This window comes from Dendrobates tinctorius, unplaced genomic scaffold (genome assembly GCF_039654945.1).
Source record: "Dendrobates tinctorius isolate UK_male_01 unplaced genomic scaffold, ASM3965494v1 ptg000254l, whole genome shotgun sequence".
Taxonomy (NCBI): domain Eukaryota; kingdom Metazoa; phylum Chordata; class Amphibia; order Anura; family Dendrobatidae; genus Dendrobates; species Dendrobates tinctorius.
Window position 1 is genome coordinate 23,858,616 of NW_027361921.1, and position 25,222 is coordinate 23,883,837.

Genomic DNA, 25,222 nt, shown 5'->3' on the forward strand with positions numbered 1-25,222 from the left:
GTTTTTTTTAATGCATTTTGAATAAATCGGTTTTTAAGGGGATTTGTATATTTTATTAACAAAATGAATACGATTAGCAGAACGTTTATAAACCAACACACAGAATCTGAACAGATCAAAACTAGATAAGCTTACACACTTTCCTTGTGGATATTTTTAATACATTTCGACTTGTATGAGAGCAAGGTGCAATGATGAACTCTCCCAAAACGACCATTCTCCCATGGTCAGGCATCTTTTGTTCCACTTTCTTTAAGCTTGATTTTGTTATTTTGCCTCCCTGCATATTTCCCTTTTCCTTTTACAGCATGCTGAGGCAGCAGGAATTCAGTGTCTGTATAGTGGTCTCCACGTCGCAGTTTTCTGAAAGTACATACATGGCTTTAGACATTGATACGCTCTTTCTTTGATAAACAATGGTGAAGCACATTTTCCAGCTTACTTTCCCAAATGAGGTTCCTTGTAGCTTACAGCATTGCGTCTTCTCCGAATGCGACCCCGAGAGTCGTCTTCTTCATCTGAACAAGACTGCTTAGCGGAGCCACGACTCTTGTTTGTAAGATCCTGGAAAGGTTTAATAGCTGTACAGAAGAGCAATGATCAGTGTTTGGACAGATCTACATGGTTAGAAGCCTCTAGTTCTAAGTAGTGAGTGAAATAACGGACAACCCAGAACACGTTACCGTCCTGATCAAAGTAAAAAAAAAAAAAAAAAATTCTATTGGGAAAGCAAACAAAATCATGACAAGAAATATCTCTGATTCTGTAGAGGCACTATGAATCCCGTACACCCCTGTGCTCTGGTCGAGCAGCAGAAACCCACGAGCGGTGATCGCCAGACTTCATAATTATTAGTGATGAGAGAGTATACTCGTTGCTCGGGTGTCCTCCGAGTATTTTGGCGTGCTCGGAGATTTAGTTGTTGTCGTCTCAGCTGCATGATTTGTGGCTGCTAGACAGCCTGAATACATGTGGGGATTCCCTAACAAACAGGCATTCCTCACATGTATTCAGCCTGTCCAGCAGCCACAAATACTGCAGCTGAGACGACAAAAACTAAATCTCCGAGCACGCCAAAATACTCGGAGGACACCCGAGCATGCTCGGGAAAACCCGAGCAACAAGTATATTTGCTCATCACTAATAATTATCTGTAATGCATCAGTTCAATGATTTTTTAGTTCTTGACATATTCAGAAGCAGAGGGAGTAGCTTAGTCCACTGCATCTAGACAGGTTATTACTGATTATAATCATTTAACCCGGGTTATCAGCAGATTATTAACAAGACTTACAAGTTACAGGGAATCTGTCCCCTGGTTTTTGCCACCTAATCTGAGAGCAGCCAAATGTAGAGACAGAGAACCGGATTCCAGTAATGTGTCACTTACTGGGCTGCTTGATATAGTTTTGATAAAATCACTGGTTTATCAGCAGGAGATCATCATTAGCTACAACGTAGTCGTCCATACTCACGTGCTCTGTATAACGCCACCTTCATCACTGTGTACATTGTTCAGGGGCAGAAAGCTGCCAGTCAGTGATGCCGACAGGGTTATTCAGAGCTCAGCATTCAGGGAACTGCTACATCTGCAGCAGAGAAAACAGTGATTTGAACATCGATGTTCCATCACGAGTAGAGACTCGTTGTAGAACCATGTAGCATCAGAACCTTTTGTGAAAATGTCTACTTTCCAGAAAACTTGTATGGGAGCTAAAAGCAATACAAGACTACAATAAAAGCTGCTACGTTTCAACCCAACTAATGAATACCCATACAAATACATAGAAGAGGATTTACACAAGCATGCAGAAACTTGAGACGCACCTGTTTCCGAGATTTCCATATCTTGGTCTTCTACCGTGCACTGCCGATTTATTTCAGTTCCATATGTGTCATTTTGATGGCCGTTGTCATTTTCATCTTGAACACTAATCTTGTTTGTAACAGGAGAAAGCTCCTTATTACAATCTTTTGGCGCTAGGAGCTCAGGAGCAGGAATACTTTTTAAGGACATGTCATTTGAAAGATTGCCTTCAGGATTGGTGGATGATGGAAACGCTGTAAAACTGGAGTATGCTGTGTTATCAAGAATGGACTCACTAACCATATCAAGCCGAAAAGAGTCATTCTTGTTTGCCATGTCAGGGAACTTGCTAGCTTTGCCGCTTTGGCTGGACGTTTGATTCATTAAGCTTTCCCAGACAAGTGTAGCTTTTTTACCCGTCAAGTCATTTTGTTTACTAGTTAAAATATATGTCTTCCTTTTGTCTAGCTCAGAAAAGAGACTGGCCGATGCTTTCTTATCTGAATATCTGAGGACAGGTTTTTTGAGTTCATGAAGATCTTCATGGTCAGAGATGGGATTAAACGGTTCTCTTTCAGAATCTGATTTTTGCATTTCTGACGGGTTTTTAATCTTGTGAGTGTCATCTTTAGGAGCAGAAGAATCCGCGTAAGGTTGTGGCTCCACAAGTGTGTCACTCCTTTCTATTACGACTGATGAGTTCAATGTAACAGAGACCAGTGGGTTTGGCTCAGGAATCAGAAACGTTTCTCTATATTTAAGTCCACGAACTTTAGATAGTAGATCGGTTATGGATGGATGATTGTTTGGTGCATTTACAACACAGGTCTCACTTGATAATTTCGGCTCTAGATTTTTAACATTAATACCAGGCATAGTATTTGTTTCCTTGCCACTGTCTATTTGTTCAGTAGAACTAGTCACATTTTCTTCTGTTTTTTGTTCTTGATTCTTCGATTTCTTATACATCTTCCTTTTCTTTTTGCTGGAACTTTCTGATTTTGAGGCCTCTTTAATATTTTTTGATTTTGTCTTCTTGGGTGCCAAATCAGCAATGTCAGCCGATTCTGTGCAATAATCTTTTTTTAGAGTGCATGTCAGTTCAGTCTTTTTACAATCTAATACCTGGTTATCTGGAAATACTTGTGTTTCGCTTTTCAGAACATAATGGACTAAAGAGCAATCGGACCTTACAGGGTCAGCAGCTAGAGATTCAAGTCTTTCCTCATCAGGCCTCGATAAAACATATGTTCTACGATCATAATGTCCGTCACTTGCCAAATTCTCAGTGGACATGGCAGTAATCCCCTTCTCGTTGCTGCTGCTGGGCAAATCGTTGACTTCTTGGTTAACAAAACACCAACTTTTCTTTGTTTTTTCACAAACTGCCTTTGCTCTTTTCAACGTGCCAGCCTGTTTCACAGGTAAGCAGGATTTCTTTTTGCAAACGTGTGTCTTGTTTTTAGGTAACACTGCAATTACTGAAGCACTTGTAGTTTCCATATCGGCTTCATATACAGTTTTCTCTTGCCCCAGATCTGAAATCAGAGGATCGCTTTCCTCACTTAGTACAGACTCCAGTTGATTTGTACTTTGCATTGGTTGTTCTTTACATAAATATTGGCTGAGGAATTTCTCCACATCAGTTTTCACATGTGAGTCCAACTTATCAGACAGTAAAGAGCACTGAGAGGTGGTTGATCGTCGTCCCTTCTGTAATACAGACCTCTCTGCTCCACCAAAGTTTGTATCCCTCAATTCTGGAAGAATGGTGAAATCTGTATTTATCTCCCACTGTGTGCTAGGACAACCATCTCTGCATGTGCCCGAAGAGCCCCGCGGCGGACTACTTTCATTTTTAGACAACCTGCGAGAATAAGATACCGTAGACCTTTTCTTCCTTCTTGTGACAAATCTACCACTTTGGGCATTTCTGTTGCTAGGGGAAAAGACTTCATCCAATGGCAATATGGGGTCACTGACATTCATGTTGGGTAGAGATTCCCGGCTTCTGTCCTTGCTGTATAACGAAAGGGATTCTGAAAATAAACAAACAAAACTTATGATCTGAGCGGCATCCCACGTGTCTCAAAAGGGACCTCACCAGCATTGTGCTTTATGAAGGGAAATTAGCAACACCCCTTAGGGTGAATTCATAACACCACGTTCCTTCAATGAGTATTTGATGTTGCAGAATTTTTGAACTCATTAGCCAAATTAGGTTACCTGCTTGTTTTAAATGGAATCTGTCACCCTGTTCTTCGCCTATCAGCTGCAGCCACCGCCATCAGGGGCTTATCTATAGCATTCTGTAATGCTGTAGATAAGCCCCTGATGTAACCTGAAAGAAGAAAAAGGAGTTAAATTATACTCACCCAGGGGCGTTCCGGGTCCGGTTCTGAGGGAGTCGCTGTCCGGCGCCTCCCATCTTGCAGCGATGACGTCCTCTTCATTCCTGCTTGTTGCGGCTCCAGCGCACTGCTCTGCCTTGTTGAGGGCAGAGCAGAGTACTGGACTTCTTCCGGCGCCTGCGCACTGCAGTAATCTGCTCTGCCCTCAACAGGGCAGAGCAGTGCGCCTGCACTGTGACAAGCAGGAGTATAATCTAACTCCTTTTTGTTCTCTTTCAGGTTACATCGGGGGCTTATCTACAGCATTACAGAATGCTGTGGATAAGCCCCTAATGGCGGTGGCCGCAGGTGATAGGCGAAAAATAGGTGACAGATTCCCTTTAACACTTTTTTTTTTTTTAAACACATATGCATTCTTATCGCATTTAATGCTGATTTTTGTCTCTTGAGTGTCATGTCTGATACAGTCATGTGCATATGACATGCGTTTTTAGTGCATCTCCGCACGCAAACCGCACTTGTGTTTACCTGTGGATTTTTCCGCATGTATTGCAATTCTATGGGAAGCATTCGCACATACAAAAACTCAACGTAACAAGTAAAATTGACACATTGCAAATTTCAAAAACCCAGTTGCACAACTTATCTAGAAAGCAAACAAAAAAAGTGGGTTGGATTTTTCAAGAAATCACATCTCCTTTGCTGGAAGTTTAGGATGCAACTTTTTTTTTCCTGACAAAACAAAAATTCATAGTTTGAACTTAATTTGTGGGTCCTCACTTTACACTCTTCACAAATGCTCTGCAAAATCCAATATGTTACTGTGGATTTTTATGCCAATTCGCAAAGGAAAAGCAGATTTACACCTTTATTTTCTCTGCAAACCAGCATCAAAATTAAAATGAAACATCTCAATCCCAGAGGTAAATTGTCAGGGGAATAAGAAATCAAATTAAGTTCGTGTGACCAAACCTTAGAGTGTTTTGCTTTCCTCTGGCACAAAACTTAAGCTCTGAAAGTTACTATGCTTACTGAAAATTTATTTTATTATTATTTATTATATGTGTGGGTGTCCTACCTGCAAGGTATCAGATCTCCATGTCTGCAATGTCTCTTAGTGACCGATGAACAAATTAGTAACCTTACATAGCCCTATTACCTTTCCAATTAGGTAACTCAGAGCACTTCAAAAGAAGGATGGATTGCGGAAAATGTCACCTGAAGTTCATTAACTCAATTACTAGCCACAAGTTTGGAGCTCACTTAGGTTTTCATAGAAATTACTTGTATGCCATTTTAAAGAAGTTGTAGGGAAATTTGTATGCTCTCCCCATGTTTGGTGGGTTTCCTCCGGGTTCTCTGGTTTCCTCGCACATTCCAAACACATACTGATAGGGAGTGTACATTCAGAGCCCCAATGGGGACAGTGCCAATGTCTGTAAACCGCTGTGGAGTTACTGGTGCTGTATCAGTGAGTAAAATAAATAAATATGAGCTGTCCAGCCTGCGCTTTTGGCGAGACGATCTTGTGACCAAATATGTAAAAAAAAAATTAGTTAATCCATACTAGAAAATAAATATATATCTTTTCTAAGATGGCCACAAGATAGTCTCACCAGAAGCACAGCCTAAGATTAAAAATCAGATTGGATTCAGCACCAAATGTTATTCTGTGTGTTCATCTGCGTTTTTTTCCAGCTCGGACTGGATCACGATCGGACTGGAAAAAACTTGCAGCATGCTGCAATTGTAATCGGAAATCGTATTGCATCCCTCAATAGAGATCAATGGGTGCGAGAAGATTTAAAAAAAAAAAAAAAAATCACAGCACTCAAGTGCTGTCTGATTTTTACACACCGTTCTCCTTGGAAAAGCTGGCAATTCATCTGCTGCATACAGTAAAATCAGAGTGACAGGTTAGAATAGATATATACAGTGGGGAAAAAAGTATTTAGTCAGCAACCAATTGTGCAAGTTCTCCCACTTAAATAAAAAAAAAAAAAAAAAAAAAAAAAAAAAAAGAGGAGAGAGACCTGTAATTGACATCATAGGTAGACCACAACTATGAGCGTCAAAATGAGAAAACAAATCCAAAAAAAAAATCACTTTGTCTGATTTGGCAAGATTTACTTTGCAAATTATGGTGGAAAATAAGTATTTGGTCACCTAAAAACATGCAAGATTTCTGGCTCTCACAGACCTGTAACTTCTTTAAGGCTGGAGTCACACTAACCTGCGCAAAATACGCTCCGTATTTTACATGCGTAATACGGATCAATGACCACAAAATAGTGGTCCGTAGGTCATCCGTAAGCAAGGTGAGGTCGCGTATTTTGCGCATGTGTGTCTCCGTATGCAATCCGTATGGCGAGATTTTCTTGCAGCCTTGCAAAATGGACATTTAACGGTTTTGAGGCCTGCAAACTATTTAAATCATTAGCCTGCACCCTATTTAGACACTCAGAAATAGGTGGCTGCCTACATTCTGTACATTTCTCAGCTTGCTTTCACGAGGTGTGTTGGTGTTCTTTGTGCAGCATGGCAGAGGGTCTGACATTCAATACAACCGAGCAGGTTCTCTTTACCTGGCTTTTGTCACGGCTCTTTGGCCAACCATATCCTGTGAAAGTGGATCCGCGGAGGAGGAGACGCATGTGGGTACATCCACTTTTGAGGCAACGACTCACAAGAGGGCATTTTCACCGCCTCTATTTGTCTCTGCGGGAGCATCCGGAAAAATTTTACCAGTACTGTCGAATGAGCATTTCCACATTTGATCGCCTCGTGGAGACAGTGCGCCCTGGGATCACATTTCAGGACACTAGGATGCGCCAAGCCATATCTGCAGAGGAGCGACTTCTACTCACAATACGGTATGTACTCCACAACCACATTCTCTATGTTCATAATGTGTGTGTTAATTTGTTTTTTGGCCTTCTTGGACAATGTTTAATACCCTCATCTTACTCAAAATATGTTTCACCTGACACAGCACAATGTTACATCTAATATGTACTGCATATCACTTAGTCATTGTGCCACCAAATATGTGTGTGTTGTTCTCTCTCAATTCCTACCAAGTTTGGTCGGCATGTAACTGATTTTTTTTTACTTTAGCCATTCTAACCTGGACTATTTCTGTTGTTCTACAGCTTCCTGTCCACTGGCCTGTCTTATGCCGCCCTCCACCATGAGTTTCTCATTGGAAAGTCCACCAATTCAGGCATAGTGAGGTCAACATGTGCACAAATCTGGACAAGACTCCATCAGGTGGTCCTACCCGAGCCCAGGATGGAAGACTGGTTAAGGATTTCAAGGGACTTTGAGGAGGACTGCCAGTTTCCAAATAGTATTGGGGCCCTGGATGGCAAACATATCAGGGTGCGTAAGCCGCCGAACTCAGGGTCCCAATTCTTCAATTATAAGCAATACTTTTCTGTTGTATTGTTGGCTCTGGTAGACCCTCAATACAAGTTTATAATTGTGGACATTGGGGCCTATGGAAGGACGGGAGACTCTAGAGTCTTCAATACTTCCATAATGGGTCGGCGGCTACGCACCAACCAGTTTGAACTACCACCACCACGCCAGCTACCAGGCTCCCCCGAACAATCAGTCCCTTATGTCCTTGTGGCAGATTAGGCCTTTCAGTTATCACGTAATGTCATGAGGCCATATCCCCGGCGCAACCTTGACCACAGGCGCAGAATTTTGAACTTGCGCCTATCACGTGCTAGGCGACTGGTGGAGTGTTCCTTTGGGATTCTTTGTGCCAAATGGGTACTCCAGTCTGCCATTCAGTTGAGTGAGCAAAATGTGAATGAAGTTGTGAAAGCCTGTGTTGTTCTGCATAACTTCACCAGGATACATGATTGCTCCTCCTCTGATGGTGTTGTGCGTAGGCCGGACAATGTGCGCAGGGTGAGACCACCTATCATCCCTCAACGTAGACCGCTCTCTGGCCTCAAAGTGCGTGATATATTCACTAATTACTTTATCTCACCTGAGGGGGCTACTTCTTGGCAAGAGAATGCTGTGTCTATGTTCTAATTATTTTTGGTTCAAAGTGTGTCTAAATATATATTACTCAAGCCTTGTTATGATTCTATGAGTGTTTCTTTGCATTGGTTGGTGTCTGTTAGTATGTTGTGAGGGATAGTGAGAAATCACACAGAGACGTTAACTAGAGTAGACAAATTTTTAGTTTTGCCTTTTTGTTTTTTGGGTTTTGCTTAAAGGCAAACATAACTTTGCCATCACACAAATTTGGCAATGGCCAAAATGACCCTTTGGGCCTTCGTTAACTTGATGTAACATTAACATAACAGAAAATAACTGCAACAAACATTATGCAATAACAACATTGCTGCATGCCTACATTAACCTGGATTAGGCAACAAAGGGTGAGCTCCATCACCAAAATAAAGTCAATAAGATAACACTCACATTTCCTCATAATGTTTTCCAAACATAGAAAGATTCCACCATGACAGGCAAGGCTACCTCACATCTTTCACACAGATATTACCTGTCTGTAGAACAGACAATATTTAAGCATGCTATACTGGAAAGGAAGAAAATACAAAACTCACTTGTTAAGACATAGAGAGAGCGTGATATTGTGAATGCTGTTCGCCTCAAATTGGTTTACTAGAGAATGCTAATAACAAAGTTGACTACTTAACTAAAGGCAAGCACACCTTTCCTATGCATTAACAAGTGATTAGTGTATTTTCATCCTTTCAGGTAACAGTATAGCGCATTTAAATATTCTCTTTTATACACACATGTAATATCTGTGTGAAAGGCGTGAGGTAGCGTTGCCTGTCATGATGGATTGTTTCATATGTTTGGAAAACATTGTTTACAAATGTGAGTGTTAAATTATGTTCTAAATGTTGGTGATGGAGAACACCTGTTTTTTTCTCTAGATTAGAAGCACCAGTTACATGTCACTGGACATCTCCAAAGTTTGGATTCATAAATCCTCATATGTAGGGGAAGGGGAACGGGGAGGAACAGCCTGGGGGTGCTGCTGGACATTGTGGCCAACATCGCCCTGTGTGGGGCCATACTGTTGCCCATGATGCTGTTGTTGTCCAGCCTCCTGGGCCTGTTGGTGATACTGCCCAGAGTAATAATGATGATGGTGAGGGGCTTCTTGTTGGCTATGGTAGGCCCGTGGATCATACCCAAGATAGCCAGATCGTCCCCAACCAGGTTGGGACCAGCCTCCAACACTGGGTGGGTACAAGTGGCCATATTGGTGGGGTTGGCTTGCTGAAGACATTTGGGGCTGCGGAATAGAAGGATGGGTAGGGGGAGGAAGGGGTTGAGGTGTTGGCCCACGTATTCGGGGCTGTTCAGACCCTGCTTGAGCAAGCATCTGTGTGGATGGTCTCATGCGCATTAAATTTCTTGGTGAGAGCTGCCACCTCTCCAGAAATTCAAACACCTCATATGGGGTATTGGGGGGGGTGCTTGCATCAAGCAGGATCTGAATACACCCCCTAATACGGAGCCTGACCTCACGGGTAAGGGCACGGAGATAAAGGGTGAGGCTACGTGCATAGGCCTCCTCACCATCATCTGTAGTGACTCTGGACAGGTAATTCAGCACCCCAGTGTCCACATTGGTCCTGCTCTCTTGAATGGCGACCTGGCGCCTTCTTCTTATTCGCCGTGTTGCTAGAGCAGCCTGTGGGGAGGGCCTGATCTGGGCAGTTGGGCTGCTGCTCAAGTTGCCCATCTCTTCCAGGATGGGTGAGGTTGCAGCTGCAGACCGTCCTGGTGGTGTGTTTTGTCGGGCAGCCATTGTGTGCTCTTGTGATGCCTCCTCTTCAGACATCCTTCTTGTAGGGGGAGAAGATGGGCCAGCCACCTCATCCCCTACAGGATCAATAACGGGCTCTGCCTCTGAGGCCGTTCCTCGATCCGTAAGGTTGGATTGAGTTCTGTTATGAAATAGAACAGAGGCAAAAATACATCAATATTTTTGTCCCTGTAAAGTATTTGTGTAATGTTTTTGTGTCATGTGGTGTGAGGTATGTACTTACGGTCTCAGAGCCAGAATTGGGGCGAGGAAGTTCAGCCGGTCATAATATATATATTTCCGCTTTACATGGCCAGCATCCCCACTCCTGGACCGCTGCTGGCGTTCCCGGCGGTATTGGTCCCGGATGCTTCTCCACCGTTTCATCACATCTTCCACTGCAATGTGACAGGAAAGATTGTCAAAATCACATATTTGAGTGGTCACATTTTCAAACAGTAGTCTAGGCATGGGGCCTTATGGGGTGTGCGTTCTACCCATGGTGGCATATGTAATTGGGCCGATACCCAGGGTCTCATTAGCTCCCCTGAAAATAATTTTTGTGGCTAGGAGGATGAGGAGCTTGTGGCCTAACCCCTAATTATGGCTGTGTGAAGCCACGTGTCACATCCTAATGTAACGGCCTCATGAGGCTAAAATTACATGCCCAGGAAGGGGGGGGGGCTGATTGTAGAGTCATTTTATAGCGCGCGCTAACGTTAATTATATTTTTATGGTTGCACTTACGAATTTTCTGCTGCTCCTCACGTGGTCTGTCACCGAAGTCATGGTACATCTGGCGACAGATGCGCCTTCATGACGCCTCCTTTCGTGTGCGGTTCGCATAGTTTGCGTCGCGTGGGTCCCATATTTCTGGACGCTCCTGCACCAGCACAATTAGCATCTCCACATTTATGTAAGTGGACGCCATGCTGTTGCTGTACTCCGTGGAGGCGTACTTCCTGGATGTCTGGAGCGCTTTTTGAGCTCATTTGCATGTCTACGCTTCCTGATGATGGATTGGCCCATTTCCTGTCACCAGCCAAAAGACCTGCGTATTGCTCGCAGGTCACACGTGTGGTCAGTGTGTAATCCGTATTTTTTGCGCACCCATTGACTTGCATTGGCGTGCTACGGGCGTAGTACGCTGACAATCGCAGCATGCTGCGAGTGGCACGGAGCGTAGGATACGGAGGAGAAATATACGCCTGGTGCGAGTGACCCCATAGAGAATCATTGGTCCGTGTCTAATGCGTGCTTTTTGCACCCCTCACGCACCCGTATTCCTCGCCAGTGTGACTCCGGCCTAAGAGGCTCCTCTGTCCTCCACTCATTACCTGTAGTAATGGCACCTGTTTGAACTTGTTATCAGTATAAAAGACACCTGCCCACAACCTCAGTCACACTCCAAACTCCACTATGGTGAAGACCAAAGAGCTGTCGAAGGACACCAGAAACAAAATTGTAGCCCTGCACCAGGCTAGGAAGACTGAATCTGCAATAAGCAGAAGCGTGGTGTGATGAAATCAACTGTGGGGGCAATAATAATAAAATGGAACACATACAAGACCACTGATAATCTCCCTCGATCTGGGGTTCCATGCAAGATCTCACCCCGTTGGGTCAAAATGTTCACAAGACCGGTGAGCAAAAATACCAGAACCACATGGGGGACCTAGCGAATGACCTGCATAGAGCTGGGACCACCGTTACAAAGGCTACCATCTGTAACACTACGCAGCCAGGGACTCAGATCCTGCAGTGCCAGACGTGTCCCCCTGCTTAAGTCAGTACATGTCTGGGCCACTCTGAAGTTTGCTAGAGATCATTTGGATTATCCAGAAGACTATTGGGAGAATGTCATATGGTCTGATGAAACCAAAGTAGAACTGTTTGGTAGAAACAAACTCGTAGTGTTTAGAGGAGACAGAATGCATCAAGGAACACCATACCTACTGTGAAGCATGGGGGGGTGGCAACATCATGCTTTGAAGCTGATCCCATGCAAAGGTACCAGGACGACTGATCCGTGTACATGAAAGAATGAATGGGACCATGTACCGTGAAATGTTGAGTGCATACCTCCTTTCATTAGCAGAGCATTGAAGATGAAACGTGGATAATTCTTTCAGCATGATGATCCCAAGCACACTGCCAGGGCAATGAAGGAGTGGCTTCGTGAGAAGCATATGAAGGTCCTGGAGTGGCCTACCAGTCTTCACATCTCAACCCCATAGAAAACCTTTAGAGGGATTTGAAAATCCGTGTTGCCCAGAGACAGGCCCAAAACATCACTGTTCTAGAGGAGATCTGCATGGAGGAATGAGCCACCATACCACCAACAGTGTATGCCAACCTTGTAAAGACTTACAGAAAACGTTTGACCTCTGTCATTGTCAACAAAGGCTATATAACAAAATATTGAGTTGAACTTTTCTTAGTGACCAAATACTTATTTTCCACCAGAATTTGAAACATCAGACAAGGTGATATTCTTGATTTGTTTTCTCATTTTATCGCTCATAGTTGTGGTCTACCTCTGATGTCAATTACAGGCATCTCATTTTTAAGTGGGAGAACTTGCAAAATTGGTGGCTGACTAAATACTTTTTTTCCTCACTGTACATATAGAATACTTTGATATATCAATGTCAGTGACACACATATTACATAGATAGAAGAAAAGCCGGCAATTCATCTGCAGTGTACTGTAAAATCACTGCAGGAATCGACAGGATAGAAGAGATGGATTACATACAGTAAATACAAATAAAATAGATATATAACCGTCAGTGACATACAGTTGGTACAGAATGTGTGCAGCTTACTGTACATGTATTTAATTAAAATTAATTCAGTGGGGTTGGTTAGAAGCTCCTCTTCATTACTAACCTCAGGGCTTGATGTCACCTGACAATACAAAGGTGACAACACCCCCACCATCATCCCACTTGCCACCGCTACAGGGTAAAATCGGGAAGAACGAGGCTAAGTGCCAGAATTGGATATCTTAGCCAAAATATCGACCAATACCTCACATTTATATGCATTTTGTGCACTTTATTTTGCAGGGTGCAGCCAAGCCCAGCATGTTGGGTCTTGTATACAGGGGTGATCACATGGGATGCATTTAGAGAGTGCTGGCTAGCCCGCCTAATTGAATAGTATGGGCGTGACTAATAGGCTGTGAACCAGACAATATGCATTACCTGCATAAGAAAACCGGCCTATACAGGCCTCTATTGTGCAAACATATACTAAGGAGTCATCCCCTCCATGAATTGGTAGGCTGTGAGTAGCTGTCTAGTTAAAAGTTCGCACCTGTGTTGCCAACATCTTTGCTATATGGCCTGGCTGTATCCTGTAGTGCATTTGTTCAGAGACCTGGGTAAGTAGGCAGTGCTGCCCCTTTTTCAACTGTTTTTTTTTTTTTAATTTTTGGGGGATTTTCAGTCCTCCGGTGACTTTTCATCTTAGAGATGCACCTTTTCTGGGGTGGCTGAGAGCTGATGTTTTTAGCCGGGGGGGGGGCGGTATCCATGGCCCCTTACTAGGCTATTAATATCAGCCTGCGGCTGTTTGCATAGCCTTTGCTGGTTATTAATTATAAGGAGACCCCAATGTCTTTTTTTTTTTGGGGGGGGGGGGGTTTAGTCCCCCATTTTAATAACCAGGAAAGGCTAATCATTCAGCGGTGAGCTGATATTAATAGCCTGGGAAGCTCCAGGCTATATACACACATACACGCACATACACATATACATACACACATATACTTTACACACACAGTGCCTTGCGAAAGTATTCGGATCCCTGGAACTTTTCAACCTTTTCCAAAAATTTACATTTAGTATCTTTATGTTTGAAGCATGATATGTGGGAAAAGGTTGAAAAGTTCCAGGGAGCCGAATACTTTCGCAAGGCACTGTATATTCATTTATTATTAATGTAAAAAAGGTAGGCAGCACTCCAAATTAAATGTGAAAAAAGTGGATACTTTACTGATCCTCAGCCACCTGAGGATCAGTAAAGTATCCACTTTTTTTTCCCACATTTAATTTGGAGTGCTACCTATTTTTTTTACTTTTATTAACTTGGCTGTTTGGACATTGCTGAATAGGTTCTGCACCAACTGTATAATTTTGGCAGTGCTTCATATATATATATATATATATATATATATATATATATTTTTTTTTTATTTTTATATTTTAATATTTTATATTAATTGTTTTCAGATTTGGGGATCCTCTGCAATTCTTCCTTGCAGAGCCTCTCTAGTTCCGTCAGGTTGGATGGTGAACAGCCATTTTCAGGTCTCTCCAGAGACGCTCAATTGAGTTTAGGTCAATACTCTGGCTGGGCCAGTCAAGCATGGTCACAGAGTTGTTCTGAAGCTACTTTGTTATTTTAGCTGTGTGGTTAGGGTCATTGTCTTGTTGGAAGGTGAGAACTTTCGGCCAAGTCTGAAGTTCTACCTTCATCTCATCAGACCAGAGAATCTTATTTCTCATAGTCTGTTAGTCCTTCATGTGTTTTTTTAGCAAACTCTATGCGGGCTTTCACATGTCTCGCATGGAGGAGAGGCTTCCATCGGGCCACTCTGCCACAAAGGTGGAGGACTGCAGTGATAGTTGACTTTGTGTAAATTGATCCCATCTCCCTACTGCATCTGTGGAGCTCAGTCACAGTGATCTTGGGGCCCTTCTTTATCTCTCTCACCAAGCCTCTTCTCCCACGGTTGCTCAGTTTGTCTGGATGGCCAGGGCTAGGAATACTTCTGGTGGTGCCAAACTTCTTCCATTTAAGGACTATTGAGGCCACTGTGCTCTTAGGAACCTTGAGTACTGCAGAAATTCTTTTGTAACCTTGGCCAGATCTGTGCCTTTCCACAATTCTGTTTCTGAGCTCCTTGGCCAAGTTCCTTTGACCTCATGATTCTCATTTGGTCTGACATGCACTGTGAGCTGTGATGTCTTATATAGACAAGTGTCTGCCTTTACAAATCAAGTCCTATCAGTTTAAATAAACACAGCTGGACTCCAATGAAGTAGAACCATATCAAGGAGGATCACAAGGAAATAAACAGCATGTGTATAAATGAGTGTTTGAGCAAAGGGTCTGAATACTTATGACCATATGATATTTCAGTTGTTATTTCTTAATAAATTTGAAAAAATTTCTACATTTTTTTTTTCAGTCAAGATGGGGTGCAGAGTGTACATTAACTCCTTTAACGTGCAAACCACCCGTGGGGGGTAATGACCGGGCCAATTTTAAGGGTATGTGCACATGCTGCGTAATGCTCTGCGGACTTGGCCGCGCGGATTTTGTAAAATCCGCAGGTAAAAAGACCTGCGGTTTTTCATCTCCCCAATGGAGCAGATGGCAAACCGCAGCGGAATCCGCAGATAGAATTGACATGTCAATTCTTTCTGCGGTTTTGAAACCGCAGCAAATCCACGCTGAAAATTCCGCAGCGTCTGCACAGCGGGTTTTTTTTTCCATAGGGTATAAAAGATACTGTACAACGCAGCAGAAACTGCTGCGGATCCGCAGCGGCGAAATCCGCTGCGGATCCGCAGCGTGTGTACACACCCTTACAATTCTGACCACTGTCCCTTTATAAGGTAATAACTTGAACACTTCCATGGATCCTGGTGATTCTGACATTGTTTTCATGTGACAAATTGTACTTCATGTTAGTGATAAAATTTCAATCATATAACTTGCATTTGTGAAAAAAAAGTACATTTTGCAAAAATTTCGCAATTTTCCAACTTTGAATTTTCATGCCCTTAAATCACAGAGATATGGCACACAAACTTAATAAATAACATTTCCCACATGTCTACTTTACATCAGCACAATTTTGGAACCAAATTTTTTTTTTTTAAGGAAGTATAAGGGTTAAAATTTGACCAGTGATTTCTCATTTTTGCAACACCATTTTATTTTTACGGACCACATCACATTTTAAGTCAGTTTGAGGGGTCTATATGATAGAAAATACCCAAAAGTGACACCATTCTAAAAACTGCACCCCTCAAGGTGCTCAAAACCACATTCAAGAAGTTTATTAACCCTTCAGGTGCCTCACAGGAAGTTTTTGAATGTAAAAAAAAAAAAAAAAAGTACATTTAACTTTTTTTTCCCACAAAAAAACTACTTCAGGTCCAATTTATTTTATTTTACAAAGGGTAACAGGAGAAATTGGATTGCAAAAGTTATTGTGCTATTTGTCCCGAGTACGCTGATACTTTTTTTTTTACTTTATTTTATTGCCCCAGGGGGGATATCACGGTCTAGTGTCAGATCGCTGATCTGACAGTTTGCACAGCACTCTGTCAGTCAGATCAGCAATCTGACAGGCGCTGCAGCAGGCTCTCTCAGCGCCTGCTCTCAGCAGGCACTGAGAAAGCCGCCTCCCTGCAGGCCCCCACGGCCATCTTGGATCCAGGGACCTGCAGAGAAGGGGACCCTCGGAGCAGAGCAGCACATCGCACTGCTTAGGGGGTCTCAGGGAAGCATGCAGGGAGCCCCCTCCCTGCCCAATACTTTCCTGATCCCCGATACACTGCGATCATGTTTGATCGCAGTGTGCCAGGGGTTAATGTTCATACACACACAGCTCTGGCAAAAATTAAGAGACCACTGCACAGTTTTATAAAAAGCAACTTCTCTACATGTCTGACAGCCATTCCATTTCAGAGTCCGTTGAATTCCAACCAGACGACACCTCATTCTACTTAATGTGCTTCAGGTGATCACCTGAACCAAATCTTATTTAACGAAGTATTAAAAAAAACCCTGCTGTGGTGTTCACAATCCACTTGCAATAGGACAAGCTGGATGGCAAAACAAATGCTAGTCGTATCCAAAAAGTAATAGTAATGAAAAAATAACTTTTAACCATACCAAAGGAGTTGAAAAGAAAAAAGACTTGAGTGAGCGAAAAGAAGAGCTCAATTCTGGCTTTACTAGCAGAGGGCTAAAACGACTCTCCACTGACCGGGATGACAGTCATCTTATTCGAATGTCACTCAGCAACCGCAGGATGACATCAAGTGACCTACAAAAGGAATGGAAAATGGCAGCTGGGGAGAAGTGCACTGCAAGTTACAGTTTGTAACAGGCTCCTAGAGGCAGGACTCAAGTCAGGTAAAGCTAGAAAAAAGCCTTTCATCACTGAGAAGCAAAGGAGAGCCAGACTGAAGTTTGTCAAAAACCATAAGGATTGGACCATAGAGGACTGGAGTAAGTGTAATCTTCTCTGAGGAGTCTAATTTTCAGCTTTTACCAACACCACGTCGTCTAATGGTGAGACGGAGACCTGAGAGGCATAAAAGCCACAGTGTCTTGCACCCACTGTGAAATTTGGTGGATCGGTGATTATCTGGGAATGCTTCAGCAAGGCTGGAATTGGGCAGGTTAATCTTTGCGAATTACGTATGAATCAAGCCGCATACAAGGTTATCCTGGAAAAAAGTTGATTCCTTCTGCTCAGGCAATGTTCCGCAACTCTGACGACTGGTTTTTCCAGCAGGACAATGCGCCATGCCACACAGCTAAGTCAATTAATGTGTGGATGAAGGGATGAAGGACCACCACAACAAATCACTGTCATGGTCAGCCCAATTTCCAGACCTGAACTCCATTGAAAACCTCTGAAATGTAATCAAGAGGAAGATGGATGGTCACAAGCCATCAAACAAAGAAGAACTGCTTAAATTTTTGTACCAGGAGTAGCATAAGGTCACCTAAAGGCAGTGTGAAAGACTGGTGGAAAGGATGCCAGGACACATGAAAGCTGTGATTAAAAATCATGGTTATTCCACAAAATACTGATTTCTGTACTCTTCCTGAAATAAAACATTAGTATTGTCTCTAAATGATTATGAACTTGCTTTCTTAGCATTACTTGAGGTTTGCAAGCACTGCATTAGTTTAGAGAATAAAAGAGCAATTTATATTTTACTCAAAAATATACCTATAGAGAAAAATCAGATATTATAAATATATTTTTTTACATACACACATCTATATATAGTTTACATTATATATATATATATATATATATATATATATATATATATATATATATATATATATAAACAACAACAAAGCAAAGTCCAGCAATAACGTGAGCAATCCAGGATGCTGTTAAAAAATTTTTTTTTTTCTTTTTATTCATAAATCCATTAAAATGCAATGGTCCAAGCAGTTCAAAACAGCAATGACGCAGGAAAGTCGTGCAGATAGGACTACGCGTTTCAGCGGTAGAACCCGCCTTCTTCACGGTCCAGAATCTCTATATATATATACACACACACACACACACACACACATACATACATACATACACACACATCCACATTGAGCTTTACATATTAGGCCTGTTTCACACTTCCGTTTTTGACCATCAGTCAAAATTCGCCGTTTTTTTTAAAAAAAAAAAACGGATCCGCCATTTTTTTTGGCGGATCCGTTTTTTCCCTCATTGAGTTGCATTACCGGCGGATCTTGACGGATGGCCATCCGTTGGATCCGTTTATTTGCGGATCCGCCAAATTTTTTGCGCCCGCTGACATGCCTGGATGGACCATGCAACATTTTTTTTGCTGCAAGATCCGCATTTTAGAGTGCGCATGCCCGGAGGAAGGAAGTCAGCCGGAAATTTAACTGAAATCATTTCTGGCGGACGGAAAAAAATTCTCTCTCTTTGCAACGGATCCGCTTTCCGCCATTTTGGCGGATTTTAACTGACACAAAAAACTGAAGTGTGAAACAGGCCTTAGAGAATATATATATATATATTATATATATATATATATATATATATATATATATATATATAAAGCTCAATGTGGTAGTGTATGTACAGTATGTGTGTATGTATGTATGTGTCCGGGATTGGCATCTGCACCGTTGCAGCTACAGCCACAAAATTTTGCACAGTCACACGTCTAGACCCTGAGGCTATGTTGTGAGGCGAAATTTTAACCTCGCGCATTCCATTTCACCAAACAATTTTGCCCCTATCTACATAAGGGGTAAAAAGTGAAAGGAAAAGTGTTGGAGGCAAATTGACAGCTGCCAGATGTGAACAAGGGGGACTTAAAGAATGATAGCGATGGCGCCAAAGAGTATATACTGTACAGTTGCTAAGGTGGGGCCCTGACATGGGATACTCACCACACACGGGGATATGAACACACACAAAATGCGCCACACACCATCACGTGCTTCAACACAAACCACCCTCAGCACACATTTCACCACACATGCACCAACCTCGCCACATAAAAGTCGAAACACAAAAGTCGCCACTTAAAACTCGCCATGCTGCCCCAGAGCTGTTTAAAAGATCAGCAACAGTTTTCTTTGTAGACAGTGGTGGTAACTGAGGCCTAATATTCTTATCATTTCTATGGTGTTATCGTCTATTAGATACACGGCTCAGAACACAGTATCACACAGAATACGATTAGATACACGGCTCAGCAGTCAGTATCACACAGGATAGGATTAGATACACAGCTCAGCAGTCCGTATCACACAGGATAGGATTAGATACACGGCTCAGCACACAGTGTCACACAGGATAGGATTAGATACACGGCTCAGCAGTCAGTATCACACAGGATAGGATTAGATACACGGCTCAGCAGTCAGTATCACACAGGATAGGATTAGATACACGGCTCAGCAGACAGTATCACACAGGATAGGATTAGATACACAGCTCACCAGTCAGTAACACATGATAGGATTAGATATACGGCTGAGTAGTCAGCAACAAATGATAGGATTAGATACACAGCTCAGCAGAAAGTATCACACAGGAGAGGATACTTGGGTAATCGTTTAGTTGATTTGTGTTGCAAATCTGTAGTGTTGAATATATGATGTGAAATGGTTTTATGTGCAATATAATCATTATAATTTGTTATAACTAACCACAGTTGGTTACTAGGCCCAGGCAACGCAGGGCTCTTCAGTTAGTATATTATATATACACCGTATTTTTCGCTTTATAAGGCGCACCTGATTATAAGATGCACCCCCAAATTTGGTGAAAGAGAAAATTTTTTTATGTTAAATGGAGGTGTGCCTTATAATGCCAGTGTCCATCTTTCAAATCATATACCGTATATGTCCCTCATCCTGGTAGTTATATAACCCCCATCCTGGCACATTGCCCCCTTGTGCTGGCACATAGCTCCCCCCATCCTATCCTGAATATGGCCCCCCGGTCACTATATGCCCCCCTGCTGGCACTCACATGGCCCCCCTCTCTCTATATGCCTCCCTGCTGGTACGCACACGGCCCCCCATCCCTATATTCCCCCTGCTGGCACACAATGTCCCTCCGTCCCTATATTCCCCCCTGCTGGCATTCACATGGCCCCCCCATCCCTATGTTCCCCCCTGCTGGCACACATTGTCACTCCGGTCCTATAATCCCCCCTGCTGGCACACATTGTCCCCCCTCCATATATTCCCCCCTGCTGGCACACATTGTCCCCCCCTTCCATATATTCCCCCCTGCTGGCACACATTGTCCCCTCGGTCCTATAATCCCCATGCTGGCACACATTGTGCCAGCAGGGAGGAATATAGGGAGGGGGGCTCCATATATTCCCCCCTGCTGGCATACATTGTCCCCCCCCTCCATATATTCCCCCCTGCTGGCACACATTGCGCCCCCCCCCCCCTCCATATATTCCCCCCTGCTGGCACACATTGCCCCCCCCATCCCTATATTCCCCCCTGCTGGCACACATTGTCCCCCCCATCCCTATATTTCCCCCTGCTGTCACACATGGCCCCCGTCCCAATATTTCCCCCCTGCTGGCAAGCACATGCTAAGATAATAAACAGTTAACTCACCTACTGATGATCGCTCCTGCTCCCAGCTCTCCCGTGGCTTACCTGTGTCTGTGTCGAGTCTGCTGTCATCCTCCTCATGCAGGGCGCACGCAGCTGCTCATTCAGGCAGCTCATTGTTGCTACAGGACCTTCCATGATGTGACCAATAGGAGCTGCTCAGCTACGGTCATGTGACTCGCAATGCACACTGGGAGTCATGTGACCGCAGGTCCTATTGGTCACATCATGCAAAGTCCTGAAGCGATGAGCTGCTTGAATGAGCTGCTGCCGCTCGCCCTGCAGGAGGAGGATGACAGCAGACTCTCAGCACAGGAAAGCCACGGGGGAGCTGAGAGCAGGAGTGATCGGCAGGTGTCTATAGTGACTGGAGGTGAGTGCAGGCACATGTAATATGCACCGCTCCCCTGTCTACCAACTTAGCGCTGTTTCAGCACCAAGGTGTTGGACAGCGGGTGCAGTGAATATTACATGAGGCTAATGAGCGGGAGTACAGGACCTCCCGCTGTCTCTGCAGCCCCCATCCAGCCCCCTGACTCCACGCCAGAGCCCTCCACTCTATAGCACAGCAGCACACAGATTCGCTTTATAAGACGCACGCACACCCCACTTTCCCCCAAAATTTGGGGGAACACAAAAGTGAGTCTTATAAAGCGAAAAATACGGTATATATATATATATATATATATATATATATATATATATATATATATATATATATATATATACATACATACATACACACACGCACAGTACAGACCAAAAGTTTGGACACACCTCATTCAAAGAGTTTTCTTTATTTTCATGACTATGAAAATTGTAGATTCACTCTGAAGGCATCAAAACTATGAATCAACACATGTGGAATTATATAATTAACAAAAAAGTGTGAAACAACTGAAAATATGTCTTATATTCTAGGTTCTTCAAAGTAGCCAGCTTTTGCTTTGATTACGGCTTTGCACACTCTTGATGAGCTTCAAGAGGTAGTCACCGGAAATGGTCTTCCAACAGTCTTGAAGGAGTTTCCAGAGATGCTTAGCACTTTGTTGGCAGTTTTGCCTTCACTCTGCGATCCAGCTCACCCCAAACCATCTCGATTGGGTTCAGGTCTGGACTTTGACTTGGCCATTCTAACACCTGGATATGTTTATTTGTGAACCATTCCATTGTAGATTTTGCTTTATGTTTGGGATCATTGTCTTGTTGGAAGACAAATCTCGGTCCCAGTCTCAGGTCTTTTGCAGACTCCAACAGGTTTTCTACAAGAATGGTCGTGTATTTGGCTCCATCCATCTTCCCATCAATTTTAACCATCTTCCCTGTCCCTGATGAAGAAAAGCAGGCCCAAACCATGATGTTGCCATGATGTTTGACAGTGGGGATGGTATGTTCAGGGTGATGAGCTGCTTTGCCTTTATGCCAAATATATCATTTGGCATTGTTGCCAAAAAGTTCGATTTTGGTTTCATCTGACCAGAGCACCCCTTCTTCTACATGTTTAGTGTGTCTCCCAGGTGGCTTGTTGCAAACTTTAACCCCTGCCTTACCGATGACAGAATAATACGTCATCGGTAAGGATCCCCCGCTTTGAGGTTGGGCTCCGGCGGTGAGCCCACCTCAAAGCCACGACATGTCAGCCGTTATGACATGTCATGTGCCCGTAATAGGTGCGAGCAGAATCGCCGTCCACCCGTGCCTATTAACTAGTTAAATCCCGCTGTCAAAGCTGACAGCGGGCATTTAAATAGGACTTCCGGCTGCCGGGCCGAAAATGAGCTCATCGCCGACCCCCGTCACGTGATCGGGGGTCGGCGTCACGTTGCCTGGACACCCACAGGTCCCATAGAGACCTCTATGGTTGCTCCAGGCAGATGGCTTTGAGCGCCGCCCAGTGGCCGGCGCTCAAAGCACAGCAGTAAATCTGCTACATATGGGCGATCTGCTCATCGCCCCTATGTAGCAATGCCGATCGGGTTGTGCAAGCTTCTAGCCTCCTATGGAGGCTATTGAAGCATGCCAAAAGTAAAAAAAAAAAAAAATAAAAAAACCTAAAAGTTCACATCACCCCCCCTTTCGCCCCAATCAAAATAAAACAATAAAAAACCCCACATACACATATTAGGTATCGCCACGTTCAAAATCGCTCGATTAAAAAAAAAAAAAAAAAAAAAAGCACTAACCCGATCGCTAAACGGCGTAGAGAGAAAAAAATTCAAAACGCCAGAATTACTTTTCTTGGTCACCGCGACATTGCATTAAAATGCAATAACGGGCGATCAAAAGAACGTACCGTATATACTCGTGTATAAGCCCAGATTTTCAGCCCATTTTTTTGGGCTGAAAGTCCCCCTCTTGGCTTAGGCCTGTTTCACACCAGTTTTTTTGTGTCAGTTAAAATCCGTCAAAATGGCGGAGAGCGGATCCATTGCTAACTGATGTGAACGCATGCCACTGGACCGTTTTTTTGACGGATCCGTTGAATGAAGAATTTCAAAGGAACGGAGGGAGGGAGAGAGGGAGAGAGAATTTTTTCGTCCGCCAGAAAGGATTTCAGGATTAAATTTGCGTCTGCTTCCTTCCTCCGGGCATGCGCAATGTGAAATGCGGATCCTGCAGCAAAAAAAAACGTTGCATGGTCCGTCCAGGCATGTCAGCTGACGCAAAAAATTTGGTGGATCCGCAAAAAAACGGATCCAACGGATGGCCATCCGTCAAGATCCGCCAGTAATGCAACTCAATGGGGAAAAAAAACAGTTCTGCCAAAAAAAAATGGCGGATCCGTTTTTTTTAAAAAAAAACGACGGATTTTGACTGATGGTCAAAAACGGAAGTGTGAAAATCGTAGTTACTTACCGATAACGGTATTTCTCTGATCCCATGACGGCACCACGGAGAGAGAGGGATCCGCCCTCAGGGACAGGAAACCTACAGATGAAAAAGCCGGCACCTCTCTCCCACATCAGTTGGTTTACAGAGCATTACATAGAACTCTCAGCTGCAACTCAAATGGTTATAAAATCCAAAATTAATCAAATTTACTCAACTTAAGCTTAAGAGGCACCGTGTGGCTAAAAGCTAACTAACTCACTCTAATGTGCACACCTGTGTGTGTGAAAGGGAGGGGCTGTACGGGTGCCGTCATGGGATCAGAGACATACCGTTATCGGTAAGTAACTACGATTTTCTCTTTCCCCCATGACGGTACCACGGAGAGAATTACAAAGATAGTACATCTAGGGAGGGACCACCGCCTCCAGAACCCTTTTCCCAAAGGTGAGATCTGAAGAGGTCAAGACTAGACGGTAATGTTTGAAAAATGTAGAGGGGGAAGACCAAGTGGCAGCTCTACATATCTGATCTATTGAAGCGCCGGCTTTCTCTGCCCAGGATGATGCCACTGCCCTGGTTGAGTGGGCCCTCACGTCCTCTGGTATGGCCGCCCCGTAAGAGGAGTAGGATAGGGTGATGGCTTCTCTTATCCACCTCGCCAGTGTGGCCTTCGATGCTTTCTGACCCTTCCGAGGACCCTGAAAACAGACAAACAGAGCCCTATCCTTCCTAAACTCCCTCGTGGTTTTTAAATATTGGACCAGGCATCTTTTTACGTCTATAGTGTGCAACGCCTCTTCCGTTTTGTTTTTGGGATTGGGGCAGAAAGAGGGTAGGGAGATTTCCTGGGTCCTATGAAATTGTGAAGACACCTTGGGGAGATATGCTGGGTTGGTTTTAAGAATTACCCTATCCTCCAGAATTTGCATGAAGGGTGCGTGGGCAGACAGAGCTTGTCTGTCACTAATGCGGCGGGCCGAAGTTAAGGTTACTAGGAGGGAAGTCTTAAGCGACAATATTTTTAAAGGAGCCTTGTCTAGGGGTTCGAAGGGAGATTTGGTTAGTGCGTTTAGCACCAGGTTTAGATCCCAGGGTGGGGTGGTGTGTAGAGGGATCGGCCTAGACCTACTTGAGGCTCTAATGAATCTCCTAACCCATCTATTTTTGGCTTGGTCATGGTTACACAAAGCCCCCAAGGCTGCCACTTGTACTTTTAAGGTGCTAGTAGCTAACCCCTTTTCCAACCCCTTTTGTAGGAATTCCAAAATCTTAACTACAGGGATTTCGTCCGTTGGGCAAGAGCCTGACACTGATATGAACTTCTTCCACACTATGCCATACGCTTTAGTAGTTACTGGCTTTCTACTTTTTAGTAGTGTGGATACCAAGTTTGACGAGAAGCCCTTGTTACTTAGGAGCTCCCTCTCAAAAGCCAAGCTGTCATGTGTAGGTTTTTTATGTGGGGGTGATACACTGGTCCCTAGGATAGCAGGTCTGGAGTTTCTGGTAGAACCCAGGGATCGGTTACGG

At 43.6% G+C, this 25,222-nt stretch overlaps 2 protein-coding genes across 4 annotated transcripts in view; both read right to left on the bottom strand.

Moving 5' to 3' along the window:
• SGO2 (shugoshin 2) overlaps positions 1 to 25,222 on the bottom strand; it is a 145,662-nt gene continuing 120,440 nt past the window's right edge. For 2 of the 3 annotated variants that reach the window (XM_073558223.1, XM_073558224.1), the window contains exons 8-10: positions 1,828 to 3,846; positions 443 to 581; positions 1 to 363 (exon numbers count right to left, since the gene is read on the bottom strand). In XM_073558223.1, coding sequence (XP_073414324.1) covers positions 228 to 363; positions 443 to 581; positions 1,828 to 3,846 — 2,294 coding nt within the window. In that variant the 3' untranslated portion in view covers positions 1 to 227. The remainder of the gene's footprint in view (positions 364 to 442; positions 582 to 1,827; positions 3,847 to 25,222) is intronic. The other variant, XM_073558225.1, reaches the window with a different exon arrangement.
• Positions 8,982 to 12,289, bottom strand: LOC141067756 (uncharacterized). Its single transcript, XM_073558227.1, has 2 exons — positions 10,215 to 12,289; positions 8,982 to 10,112 (listed from the first exon to the last, which is right to left on the bottom strand). The coding sequence occupies exons 1-2, from the start codon at positions 10,439 to 10,441 to the stop codon at positions 9,137 to 9,139; spliced, it is 1,203 nt and encodes a 400-aa protein (XP_073414328.1). The 5' UTR covers positions 10,442 to 12,289; the 3' UTR covers positions 8,982 to 9,136.

Excerpts from the sequence above, each read along its gene's own strand:
- LOC141067756 (XM_073558227.1), bottom strand. The coding sequence starts at position 10,441 with ATGCCTAGACTACTGTTTGAAAATGTGACCACTCAAATATGTGATTTT. Across the intron at positions 10,113-10,214 it reads CCAATTCTGGCTCTGAGACC|AACTCAATCCAACCTTACGG; the intron begins GTAAGTACATAC and ends ATTTCATAACAG.